Below are 14352 nucleotides of genomic sequence, written 5' to 3' on the forward strand. Positions count from 1 at the left end.
ACTAATCCTCATCTCACCACAATTTTAAAGAAAGGAATCATATTTTGCCTTCTCCCATTTTCTGTTACTTCTATGTTATGGCTGATCTCAGGAAAAAAACCTGCAAAATCGTTCCGAGGCTGACTTTAAGAATCTTACATCCAAACTTTTCAAGGATAACTAACTGAAACAAATCCAAGTACTCTCTAACTTCATTCTTCCCCCTTCCTTCCAAGGTATGTGTTACCAGTCCTATTTGCAGGAATCATTTCACTATATTTGATATTTTCAGTTTTTGAAACAAAAAAAGACATGTCTGAAGCTTCTCAGCATCAGCCATCAACAGCTCACTGGCTCCCTCTCTTGGGTACCCTTTCCCTGTTTTTCCATACTCTAGGATAGTTTTTTGTTATACTTGAAACTCCTTGCTAGTTTTATTTTCTGCCTTGCATGTTCCAATGCAGTTCATGTTCTGCCAGTTCAAAATTAACTTGCAACCTGACCCAGTTCCACTATGCTCAGCAGCAGCAGGAAAAAGATGAGGTTAACAGTCAACCAGCCCGAAAACCCTGTATGCTTTGCTCATAACTCAACCAGCTAAGTTTTTACTTTGTAGCTCTGTCCTGGCTTGGCTACTTCTCACAGTACTACTTCAGGCACACAGCCTACACCACCACTCCTTCTTCTAGGAAAGCAGAGGGAAGGCTCCTCTGACAGCCAGCACCTCCCGCCACGATGCATGTGCATTTCATACTAGATATGGACAAGACTGCCAGTCTGTCGCAGGAACTTCCAGATTGGAAAGGTGTGTTTCATAGATGGCACAACAAATGCACGTTCTACTAATTAGAAATAACTTTAAATGGTGTACTCTGAACATCTACGTCAAATTGTTAACACAAACTGCATCTGACGACCTGTGAGAAAGTGCGTCCAGTTTTGGCTAAGGCTGTCAGCTCTGGAGACAGAACTGCTGCAGGCAAACAAAGGTCCGTTTATCAACAAAGAAGCAGAGCTCATCAATAGAATCTCTGCCATTCTGTGCTTTCCTTTGTGCTGCTCACTAGTTTCAAATTTTGCTAAAACACAGTATCAATTCAACCTACAGGCTCTACCACAGGTAGGAACTATGAGCAGCACTGTTTTCGTTCAGAGGTAGTCTTGTCTTTGTTACCTAACTTACCCTTAAAAATTACATAAGCAATTGCATTGAATAACTGCTGATACTACATAAATTCTGTTTTGTTCTATTAAATATAAGAAAACAATGCTGCAAGAAAACTCTCAGAAGAAAGGAGATATTAAATGTGCATTAATCATTACAGCTCATTACAGCTATGTTAATTAACATACAAGGTCATGCATGCAAACAGGCACTATGTAGGATGAATTCCATATTCTAAGATGCATCTGAACATTCACAGTAAAAATAAGTTGGATTTGAAAAGCCACATATCCACAGTGTAACTACTTTTCTCCAGATGCCATTTGAATCCCATCCTTTGGACAACGCACAATTAGGCACAACACTAGCCTTGTTAATTTCTTTCATTTACCAGCTGAGATACCAAGAGTCTAAATAAAATCTCTGCTGTAGTTTTGTACCTCTTAAAACAATACCATTTTTATGGTCATGAACTAACTTTTAGAGATGTTTCTTAGTTCAGAGCATTTGAAGTGAACTGTGTTTGAAAAAAAAAAAATAATAATCAAGCAGACGTACCAGAGGGATCACCACTGAACCTCAAGCTTGAGTTTCTTACCCCCATCTTGTGCCAACACTAAAAGTCACACAATCATATAATGAGCCAGAACCATGAACTGACCATGCAGGAAAGAAATATTTCTTACTGATCTCGTTTTAGCCAAGGCAGTTCTTTGACTGAACAAATTCTAGCGCAGACAGCAAAACTTCAGGAACACACGCAGTGGAACAACTCATTCAGCAGCATAAGTTGACTTAAAAAGCCACATGAAACCTCCACTCTGGAGTGCAGGCACCTAGCTTAGGGCTTTATATTTGCAAGAAAGGCCAGGTGCCCAAGCATCTTGTGAGGCTCCTTGCTCCCCATCAAAACATGCATGACCTGTTGCCTGAATCAATTTGAGACACTAACTACCCCACCCCAGCAATCTAAGACAAAGAATTTTTTTGTTGCTTTAGTATCCATCCACAATGGCCAGCAAAGTCTTTGCACGTGCCATCCTCAAACTGAACAAACAATAGGAGACAAAGAAATTCAACGAATTAAGCACCCACCGGCAGAACTCTTTTTTCATCCAAGTGCCTCCCAAAACAGTCAACCCATCCACTAATTTCAAACTATAGGTTTTGGCAAATTAATTCTGAAAACATCTAGAAAGTTGCTCCTTAGAAACATGAGCTAACCAACAGTGGTTAAGGAGGATGCTAACTGCCTTGTCTGCCATAAGCAGAAGATGCAATCACACATGAATGAGACAAATTAAAATATTTACTGTAGTCCCAATCATACTGCTAGAACAGTCACCAGCGGTTTCTATGTTATAAACCTAGGGCTATGGTTTTGCTGGAAAGGCCAGGTACCGAAGCATCTTGTGAGATCCCCTGCTCACCATCACCCTTGGGAAGAGAGTAATACACCGCTTTATGTGTCTGATGTTTACCTAAGAACTGGACAGCTAACTAATTAAAAAGTACGAAAGGTTCAGAAAATTCAAGTTTGAATATATGCCTCTGACTGTGTATTAGTTGTAACAAATACAGACTTTGAAATGCCTAAGCCTTTAATGAATGTTGACTCTTTAGAATGTTTTCTAGACACAATATTTAACAAAAGAATACTTTTTTTCATCAGCATGTAGGGTACCACTCTGGCTTTTCACCTGTATCCTTCTCTATCTGTCTTCTCCTATAACTTACTCCTTTTTTTGGTTATGATGCTCTGAGAGGACCCATGGAGGACAAAGCTAGATTAAAACTCCACAAAATTCTATACAACTGTAGACCCATTGACAAGGCAAGTCCCAAGAGAAACAGCACAGTGCTTTTCACTCACCATCTTATTTGGCATACACTAGGTATTGTGCTGTATGCATATAAAAGCACTCCTTCATAACATGGATCACAGACCCTGTGACAGCTTCCTAATGGATAAAAATAAAATTAAGTTTATGAACAGAACCTGGGAGCTGAAACTGTTTTCGAGACACATTCAAAAACTAGTGAAAGGACAAGGTCAGTTCTACCAAAGTTCGGGTATTTTTTTGCTGGAATTCCTAAAACTGAGTTGCATGAAGCTTTCAGCTGGTTAAAGAAAGCATAGAGCAAATAGTCCAGATCTCAAGTGAGAATAAAATCTTGGTGACATTTTGAAGACTGCTTCTAGATGATGTTCCCTTGCTAGACAGCTAGATTGAGGCCCAATTTAGGACTGTACTGGGACCAAATTGCTTTTGAAGTTTGAAACCCCAGTACTTGCAAAACTAGCAGAATAATATTGCTTCTCTCACAAGTCTTCAAAGGCAGTTTTTTATTTCCACCTGTTCTGTTACAGAGCTGATCTTTTTTTAAACCTCTTGCTTGTAGGATATATGGTTTTATCATTCCCTAGTCTGCTGACATAGAATCACAGAATGGTTTGGGTTGGAAGGGACCTCAAAGATCATCTAGTTCCAACCCCCCTGCCATGGGCAGGGACACCCTCCACTAGACCACGTTGCCCAAAGCCCCATCCAACCTGGCCTTGAACACTTCCAGGGATGGGGCCTCCACAACCTCTCTGGGCAACCTGTTCCAGTGCCTCACCACCCTCACAGTAAAGAATTTCTTTCTAACATCTAATCTAAATCGACCCTCCTTCAGCTTAAACCCATTACCCCTTGTCCTGTCACTACACTCCCTGATAAATAGTCTGTCGTGGTTTTACCCCAGCCAGCAGCTAAGCACCATGCAGCTGCTCACTCGCTCCCCCCCATCGGGATGGGGGAGAGAATTGGAAAAGTTAAAGTGAGAAAACTCATGGGTTGAGATAAAGACATTTTAATAGGTAAAGCATAAGCCGCGCGCACAAGCAAAGCAAAGCAAGGAATTCATTCCCCACTTCCCATGGGCAGGCAGGTGTTCAGCCATCTCCAGGAAAGCAGGGCTCTGTCATGTGTAACGGTTACTTGGGAAGACAAACGCCATCGCTCCGAATGCCACTGCCCCCCCGGCCTCTTCCCCCAAGCTCCTTATAAACTGAGCGTGACATCATATGGTATGGAATATCCCTTTGGGCAGTTTGGGTCACCTGTCCTGTCCGTGTCTCCTCCCAACTTCTTGTGCACCCCCAGCCATCCTGCTAGCAGGGCAGTGCAAGAAGCAGAAAAGGCCTTGGCCCCATGTAAACACTGCTCAACAATAAGTCCATAGAACAAAAACATCTCTATATTATCAACACTGTCTCCAGCACAAATCCAAAACATATCCCCACACTAGCTACTATGAAGAAAATCAACCCTCTCAGTTAAAACCAGAACACAGTCCCTCACCATCTTTCCTGTAGGCCCTCTTTGGATACTGGTAAGCCGCAATGAGATCTCCCTGGAGCCGCCTTTTCTCCAGGCTGAACAACCCCAACTCTCTCAGCCTGTCCTCATAGCAGAGGTGCTCCAGCCCTCTGATCAGCTCCATGGCCCTCGTCTGGACTCTCTCCAACAGCTCGATGTCTCTCCTGTACTGGGGCCCCCACAGCTGGACGCAGTACTCCAGGTGGGGTCTCACAAGAGTGGAGTAGAGGGGCAGGATCAGCTCCCTTGACCTGCTGGTCACTCTTCTTTTGATGCAGCCCAGGACACTGTTGGCTTTCTGGGCTGCAAGCACACACTGCTGGCTCGTGTTGAGCTTCTCATCAATCAATACCCCCAAGTCATTCTCCTCAGGGCTGCTTTCAATCCATTCCTCGCTGTGGTGGGTTGACCCTGGCTGGAGGCCAGGTGCCCACCAGAGCCGCTCTATCACTCCCCTCATTCACTAAACAGGGAAGAAAAAGTATAACGAAATGCTTGCAGGTCGAGATAAGGACAGGGAGAGATCACTCACTAATTATCATCACGAGCAAAACAGACTGAACTTAGAGAGGGAATTCATCTAATTTATTACTAAGCAAAACAGAGTAGAGGAATGAGAAATAAAATCAAATCTTAAAACACCTCCCCCCACCCCTCCCATCTTCCTGGGCTCAACTTCACTCCCAGCTTCAACCTCCTCCCCCCTCAGCAGCACAGGGGGACGGGGAATGGGGGTTGCGGTCAGTTCATCACACGTTGTTTCTGCCGCTTCTTCATGCTCAGGGGGAGGACTCCTCTCATCGTTCCCCTGCTCCAGCATGGAGTCCCTCTCACGGGGTGCAGACCTTCAGGAGCAAACTGCTCCAGCGTGGGGTCCCCCACGGGGTCACAAGTCCTGCCAGCAAACCTGCCCTGGCGTGGGCTCCCCTCTGCACGGGTCCACCGGTCCGGACAGGAACTTGCTCCAGCGTGGGCTTCCCACGGGCCGCAGCCTCCTTCGGGTGCCTCCACCTGCTCCGGTGTGGGGTCCTCCACGGGCTGCAGGTGGAATCTCTACACCCCCTCATCCTTCCTCCATGGGCTGCAGGGGGACAGCCTGCTTCACCATGGTCCTCACCACGGGCTGCAGGGGGAATTTCTGCTCCGGCGCCTGGAGCTCCTCCTCCCCCTCCTTCTGCACTGACCTTGGTGTCTGCAGAGTTTCTTTCTGGCTGCAAAAGCTCTCTCTAACTGTTTTTTTTCCTTCTTAAATATGTTATCACAGAGGCGCTGATTGGCTTGGCCTTGGCCAGCAGCGGGTCCATCTTGGAGCCGGCTGGCATTGGCTCTATGAGACACAGGGGAGGCTTCTAGCAGCTTCTCACAGAAGCCACCCCTGTAGCCCCCCCGCTACCAAAACCTTGCCACGCAAACCCAACACACTCGCCCAGCCTATAGTTGTGCTTGGGATTGCGCCGACCCACATACAGGACCTTGCACTTGGCCTTGTTGAACTTCATGCGGTTTGCAGGGGCCCACCTCTCCAGCCTGTCGAGGTCCCTCTGGATGGCATCCCTTCACTCCAGCGCGTCGACCACACCATACAGGTTGGTGCTGTCAGCAAACTTGCTGAGGGTGCACTCAATCCCATTGTCCATGTTGCCAACAAAAAGATGTTAAACAGTGCGGGTCCCAGTACCAATCCCTGAGGAACACCACTCGTCACCGTTCTCCACTTGGACATTGAGCCGTTGACCACAACTCTTTGAGTGTGATCATCCAGCCAATTCCTTATCCACCGAGTCATCCATCCATCGAATTCATGTCTCTCTAATTCAGAGACAAGAATGTCTTGCGGGACAGTGTCAAATGCCTTGCACAAGTCCAGGCAGATGATGTCAGCTGCCCTTCCCTTATCCTCTGACGCTGTAACCCCATCATAGAAGGCCACCAAGTTTGTCAGGCACAATTTGCCCCAGTGAAGCTGTGTTGGCTGTCACCAATCACCTCCTTATTTTCCATGTGCCAGAGCACAGTCTCCAGGAGGGTCTGCTCCATAATCTTGCCGGGCACAGAGGTGAGACTGACACTTGAGCACTCACAGCAGCTTCTACTTACACATTTTGTTCCTGTTGCTGCTTCCAACTAGCACAGAAGAGCCTGCAGGGACTAGAAAGCATCTACATGCAGAATATTAACTTAGGCCTGAATTAAGTTTTCAGAGATCCTGGCTGACCATATTTGCATGGGCTCATAAACGATCACCTTATGGGTAAAAGCCATGTTTTACCACCACTGGGCTGCAAACTGCACGTACAGTATGCAAAACTTTATTCCCTCAACAGCAGAAGAGGCTGATAAAATCTTTGACAAACCTGCGCGTATGTTTGTACGTTTACAGAGTTTAGTATGATTTTAGAGGCAACTATCAAGTTAGAACAGTCTCCAGGTTACTAGTGTACGTATGACTCAAATGATAGAAAAGCTTCTTGTTCAGATACTTTTGCAAAGTCTATATATTGGATTTATTCCAGAAGAGGCATCATTTTAACACTACACTCTAAGTCCACATTATTACACCCATACAAGTGCCTCTGCTCACCTTTCCATAGTTGTCCCAAGACTATCTATTAAAGGAAAACAATTTAATCACAGCAGAGCGTAATCAGAAGTTAAAGAAAGAACAGTGACAGGAAGAGCCTTCTCATGTTTTTTTCCTATATATTTTCTTGTGGCTACCACTGTCAAAACTGCTTTAGTAAGTACAGCCTTTGAGAAAAAAGGCCTTTTTCTTCTGTCAACAGAGTTGTTTGCACTCTGCTTGACAACTTCCACCAACACCAGGAAATCATTAATTGCTAAATACAGAAATACACAGCAAAAAGGAGGAGTCCAAGAATCTAATGGCCACGCAGTAGGTATATTCTTTACAGGGCTGAAGATGTTGACATATTGCAGTCAGGTTCCTTGGGAACAATGAATGTTTCACCTCAACACTAACACACTGAGGAGTAGCAGAAGAGATCAGCTAGCAACCACGTAAGGCCAACCTCCATCTTCTTTAATTCTAGTAAGTGTACCAGTTAAACTATTGATGAATTTGGAACTTGGTATCTAACCATTTAGTTCTCACTGAATGTCTGTGCTAAATACTATGCACTTGTTTCCTTTACCTATTTTATTTACAGGACCTTTCACAAGTTCATCACAATTTACCCCACACCAGTAGCAGCTTCTGGTTTTTTCCCCCCTCATAATAATGTGCAGTGCAGTTCTGAGCTCATCATTTACTCATTTTCTATGACATTCAGATCACTCCCTCCAATTTCATATATAAATTTTAAAACATATGATGCTTGGACAAGATCTTTGAAAATGCTTTGTAGCAATCTGATTTGTGGTTTCATGTGGAGCTACAGTCTAAAGTAGACTGTATCCCCTTCAAAAAGCTACAAGGAGAAAAGTCAGATAAGAGTCTTAGGAAACATCTATATTCACTCCAAACATTGCAATAATTACCTGTTTTTAAAGGGGAGAGTAAGAAAAGGAGTAGCAAAAGATTGTTGTAGGGAAAAAGAAACTTTTTAATATGACTTTTTAAACACAAAAATCATGGACACTTTTGTCATTTCATAGTTCTGTTTCATACACGTTCTCTCCTGAAGATCCATCAAGTTAAATTCGACAGGACAAATTCCATGCTACAATCAATTAAAACTTTGGCTCACATTCAGGCAATAAAGTCTAAAACATCTCATGTTTTACATAAGGACCATATGTTTTAAATAACTAAAGGATTAATTTTATTACAAAATTCACCAGATATAAGGCCACTCTCTACCCATTTATTTAAGAAAATTCCAAGGCAGTCAGTGTGGGCACTTACATTTCTCAGCAGTACTTATTTTACTTACAGAACATTGCAAGAAAAGAAAAAAAATTAAAAAAAGAAATAAATCAAGAATCCTGTAAATGGATCTAGTTCAACCAAGTTAATAAACGAATTCACATGAACACTAGTTTGTAACATCGATTACAGCAATAAATACTTTCACAGTTTCTTCTGTGGCTACAAAAACCCAGCTTATTTAATTATACACTGAAAATTGTACCTGGATGTCAGCCTGAATTACTAACCTGCTGTGACACAGCATATGTATTTTGAGTCTTACACTCTCCAAATAACAGCACAATAGCCAAGGCAGTAACTTGCCGGGTCACAGACAAACCACATTGATTTTGTTCTTTCATTTAATTGGTACTTTTGTGCTTCAACAGGCATCTCTTTAAACGTTAAGCACAGAAGTTCAAGCTCATTAGCAAAAGCAACCACCTAAAAAAGAGTTTAGAGGTAATGGCTGTGGAGGAGACTAACAGACAGCATAGATCTCTTCCCTTAAAAACACAATGAATAGATACATACTTTGTCTTCTTGAAAAGACTTATTTTTTCCTTTTCTAATAGCATGTGGCCACTAGATGCAGAAACACTGAGGAGGGTGCCAAAATATACTCAGCAAGAAAGTTGGGAACACCCTACTACTGCAGCCCCTTAAAAAGGGAATTATCAGCTACGTTCTACTACAGCCGCTCAGATAACAGATCAAATCCAACAAGTTCCTTTCAACTGCTTCTGTGAAGGGCTAGCACAAGAGGCACTCTTTCAGCATGTTCTTTTAATGGGCTGTATAAGCTAAATACAATATGAGTAGTTTATGGGTTTTTAAACATATTACTGTACTTTTACCAGAGATTTTCTGTTAGTTTTTTTTACACTGGGGTCAACGTCTATGTACACAGAAGATCAAACAAACTCTACAAATAGAACTTAATTCTATTATTGTTAATATGATCACAATTCTCCCTCTGAATTAAACACTAGCTTTACCTTTCTACTTCATAACTCTAGAAATTATTTATCCATGCATAAAAGCCAAAATTAGAAAACTAGCATGTTTGTAATTTAATAATGAAATTAATTTTTTCTTCAACCAATATCTCCATAACTCACAGCTTCATGTTTTAAGCAAAAGTATTTCCTTATTTAGACCTTGCAGTGTTAGAATAGAATAATCTGGAAACCCATTTAGTGACTTCTGCAGTAAAGATGAAATTCATTATGTGCTAAATGGAACTTCAGTACAATCCATATATAATAAAGCTACAAGGCAATTAAGTTTCTAAAGATGACATTAATCTAGCCTGCCACCTGGAAAAACCCAGCATGTTCTCACTTTTCTCACTGACATCAACCAAGGCCACATATGTTAACCTTAAAAAACAAAAAAAGCACACAGGTGTCTGTCTCAATGCACCAACCCTCTGAAGCTGAATATATTTTTAACTATAAAGTCAAATTCTGAAGCTTTTCAAAGCAAACAGAATAAAAAGCAAAACAAATGAATGTAATTAGTGTTTTTTCAGTTAACGGCCTTTTGTTAATAACAACACAATCCAGCTACAGCTGCAAAAACAAAGTTCTGCTGTAAACAGTGTTTAAGGCTGCCTTTTGCTCCCAGCAAGGCTAATCCGGCTGAGCTCAAGCATTCAGAATCCAGCCTTAATCATAGACTGCTCTGCAGTTGGTTTGGGGTTTTTTTTGTAAAGTTACCTCTTATTGAGGTATCAGAAGAATGCCAAGCACTTGCAAGATGTCAAAATAATTAACTAACTAATATTAATCCCCAAAGAAGCAAAAGCCATTTCAGTACAAACCAACAAGTTCTAACTCCTGTGTTTTCTTAGTACTTGTTGCAAAATGTCAATATGCACACATCAAATGCAATGCTCAGAGACACAGGCTTAGCATTTCATACCCCATCATTCAGCTTCTGGGTCATAACCACCAAAGGCACATACTTAATTGTGCTTTAACACTTTGATATCATCCTAACTATTTAGAGCCTGAAAATTAATCAGTATCTCAGGTGAGAACCTAAAAATTAATCAGTATCTCAGGACATGCACCTCCTCTCCATCTGTGCCTTTACTTCCCTGCTATTATTTGAAGAGATTTACAGTTTGATGCACAACAAAGCATTTCCACAGCTGAGACACCATGTTACTTCATTAGGAATGCAAATAGCTCTTTTCCCCACGCAACATGAACTAAACAAACATGCATACAAAATGCCTGCCTTTGCTGCAAGAATACAGATCTTCTCTTCTGTAACATTTCTGGAGTTGGAAAGAAAGAAATCTTATAAACAAACTGCTGCATGTGTTACGCAAACAAATGACTGACCAAGCTTCAGCCCTGCAAGCAGAAGAGAAGGGATATGCATTTTGAAAGACGTGACAACTTACACTGAGTAACTCTGCAAACCTGCAAATTTCAACTCCATTGCATTGAAAGTTAGTTCTAAAAAAGAGGCTCAAACTAGTAAAAGTCTATAGATCAGTTCTAGTCCACAAGGAAGTAGCCAATTTTACAACGCTGGCTTCTCTGTTTTCAGCTCTTTATACAGATGCCCAGGCATTTATTGCAATGTTTAACCTGCTGTAAAAGATGCAGTGAAGTGCAGAAGTCAGCCTACCATCTCCACTGCGGCTATAAGGAAGGCAACAAAGAAACTGTTGTCCTCAAGGATGACAAAGGGAAGTCCAAGGAAGCAGGGCAAGAGGGAACAGGAAAAACAAGCAACTGGCCTGTATAAAAAAAACAAAAAAGCAGAAGCAAGACAAACAGTATGCACAGAATGGCAAGATTAAATTTAGTGTAAAAGCAGATGTAACTTTTTTGTCTTTAATTCATTACATTTAAGAAGATGCAATTACCTAAACACTAAAACTGTAAACAACAACAAAACTTCAGTTGCCACACTTTTACCAGGGACACTGCATGTTCACGAATCAGAAAGAGCTGTCTATAAGACTATGGTGGTGCATACTACAAATACATCCAAAAACCACTGGGCAAGTCTGCTCCTGCATAAGCCACTGCCATAAAATAGATCATGAGGGAAATTGAGACACTACACAAAGCAAGGAACACATTCCATTTGCAAGACTGATTACCTGGGATAGCTAATGAAGTCAAGAAAAGTAAATGACTCCCTCTCATGTTCATTTGTTAAATCTTCATTCACTACTTTCTCACAAATATGGAAATTTAAGGGGAGATAGTAATTTATAACACTATGTTCTCTGATCAAGGCCATACCATTTCTGCCTTGAAGGCACAACTCCCTTCTGAAGGAAGGTATTAGCAATCTCCAACAATGGACCCACCATCTACTGAAGGTCTTTCAACCAGTATTCTTTGGGTTTTATTTCCACTTGCTGCTGAAATCCAATGTCCCTCCTCAGACATGTCCTGGAGTTTTCAAAGCTTTCAACAGTGTAGTTCAAGCAACATTCAGAAATACTCATTTTGAAACACACAGAATAAAAATTTGGAACAAAACTTAGGCAACGTAGAAAAGTCAATCAGAAATTAGTGGCTTGTGTCATGGTAGCATCTCTCAACTGTCCATATGAAGCAGTAAAGTCTTTAAATTATAAATATACAAAAGTCTACTGAGTTTACACTGCAAAAAAGCATTGCAGTAAGATCAGCAAGTGTAAGCTTTAAGAGAATATCCTTAAGTTTTCAGACACCAGAATAATTTCCATGAAGACTGTAAAGAAATGGAAAAAGAAGCAATCTTAACACACTGGTTGGAAAGCATACATTTTCAAAGTTTACATTTAAGAACCACAACTGTCAAAATAATCATTAGACTGGCGAAAAAAGAGTGTTTGGGGAGATGTTTAGATAAGAAATATCATGACCCTTAAATTTTATTTTTAAAGTGACTGCCAGCTGTTACAGATTTTCAACAACCTTCTGGCTCCAAAGAGATGACAGTGGGGACTGAAGTTTACTTAGCCTTCTTGCAGGGTTATATTCTTAGGTTTCAGGTTAGATGACAGACTTAAGAAATTCCCTTACTCTGACTCAGCTCTCTAGAGGCACTTACTAACTGCAACTAGCACAGTTCTCATTTGAAAATGCAAGTTCCCACCATCTCTGGCAAATCTCGCCTTTGTTAAGTTCAGTGTTTTTTAAAATATGGTGCGAGAGCAGAAATATCCTTCCAACAAAATCCAGTCCTGACCAAAACACACTGCCAGTATTTCCAGATACATGAACATTTCATTATGGCTTATTTCCTACTGCAAATGTACAAGCTGACCACTTCCCCCTCAAAATCTGTCAGCCTGGGTCGCAATCCCAAAACTCACTGGGGACCAGTAGAGGAATTTATGTGAGATTGTATAGCAAGGATATTGAAAAAAAAAAAATAATAAATCGGATGATCTAGGAGATCAGTACGAATTTTCTCTTAAAATACCTGGGACTAGCTTTGCTTGTAAAATTCACCTGCCTAGTAGATTAGGTGATAAAAACCACCCAGGTTAGAAGACGTGACCTTCCGTACCTGGTAGAAGTGGAAGTCCTCCCGGCGATACCTGCCTGCCCTCCACTCCACTCCCCTCCGTTCCCTGCAAGCTCCCGGAGCGGAGGCACAGGCAAGCCCTGCTCTCGAACTCTCACTCCGGGAGTCAACCGCCGTCCGAGAGGCGGGCGGGAGGGCGGGGGCGCCCCGGGCGGGCTGGCTGGCTGGCTGGGGTACCGGCCGTGGAGGCTGAGGCTGGCTGGCTGCCGGTGCGCTCGCTGAGGCACCGACCGTGGAGGCTGAGGCTGGCTGGCTGCCGGCCGCTGCGCTCGCTGAGGTACCGGCCGTGGAGGCTCTGGCTGCCCGCGCTGTGCCAAGGGGGCAGCGGGCAAGGGAGACGGCCGGTGCGAAGATCCGCCCCCCCGCGCCACCGAGGGCAGAAGCCGCAGGACGGCTGCCCCAGCGGTGGCGCCGAGGGTCCGGCCTGGCGGTGGCGGCGGCTGCGTTCTGCAAACTACTCAAACTCGCCAAGAAGTTGAGACGCCGCTTCGCGGGTGGCCGGGGGGGAGGGGGGGAGGAAGGGACGGCTCCGTACCAGCGGCGCAAAGAACCTCCTCCCGCTGTCGCTACCTGCTAATGAAGCCATCCCCATCGCCGTCGCAGGTCTGGAAGAGGCGCCTCATCCTCTCCTCCTCGCCTGTGCTGGAGGTATCGCTGCTGCTACTGCCGGCGCTGCTCACCTCCGCTACGGCGGCTGCCGCCATCATGCGCCCAGCTCCGGAGGAGGCGAGGCCGCCTCAGGCGCCCGGGATTCCCAGTCCCGCCGCGCCTGCAAACTGCGAGCGGCAGCACAAAGCGGGGGCGGGGAGCCCCGCCGCGCGGCCCCGGCCCCGCATCCACCTTCCGCCGTGCGCGGCTCCGCCGAGCCCAGGCGCGGCCCCGCGGGGGCGGGCATGCAGGGGGCCGGAGCGCCGCAGCCCCATGGCCAGAGGCCTGAGCTGCCTGGCCGGGACGGTGTAGCCCCGCCTTCCGCCTCGGCCGGGACCCTCCGGGAGCCGCGCTGCCTCTTGCTGGCCGGCTGGGCTTGGAGGGGTGCGGCGGCGGCGGCGGCGAAGGCTTCCCGCGCACGCCACCGTCTTGCCTCCACCGCGGCGCCTCTTTCCGCCGGCCTCTCTTCCCGGTGCCAGAAACCACGGCGGCACCGAGAGTGAGTGGCCCAGGCAAATGAGGGCTAGCTGCCCTCATAATTGTGGTTACGTGCCCCACTGGTGTCCAGCCACCAAGTACTGGGCAGACCTCAGTATGGTCATCTGAGGGTCGCTTGTTTTCCTTTCACTGGACTCCCTGCTTCGGGGGTGCTGCAGCCTCATTTGACCTTGGCTGGCCTGTGGAAGCCAAGCCTAAAAAAAAACTACAACAAACCCCAACATTTCCAGTAGCACTTCAGGCTGTTTGAAGGGGTATTGAAGAGGTGGGAGCGTTCT

The 14352-nt window shown here is 44.4% G+C and overlaps 1 protein-coding gene across 3 annotated transcripts in view; it reads right to left on the reverse strand.

Moving 5' to 3' along the window:
• MCC (MCC regulator of WNT signaling pathway) overlaps nt 1-13867 on the reverse strand; it is a 224358-nt gene extending 210491 nt beyond the window's left edge. The window contains exon 1 of one of the 3 annotated variants that reach the window (XM_054809546.1): nt 13609-13867. Coding sequence is in view for 1 of the 3 variants with exons in the window: in XM_054809545.1 (XP_054665520.1) it covers nt 13499-13635 (137 nt within the window). In the remaining 2 variants the exon portion in view is untranslated. Of the gene's footprint in view, nt 1-12910; nt 13001-13498 lie in introns of those variants that run through there. The other 2 variants (XM_054809545.1, XM_054809547.1) reach the window with 2 other exon arrangements.
• Between the last annotated feature and the right edge of the window lie 485 nt (nt 13868-14352).

Source organism: Grus americana, chromosome Z (assembly GCF_028858705.1).
Source record: "Grus americana isolate bGruAme1 chromosome Z, bGruAme1.mat, whole genome shotgun sequence".
Classification (NCBI taxonomy): Eukaryota; Metazoa; Chordata; class Aves; order Gruiformes; family Gruidae; genus Grus; species Grus americana.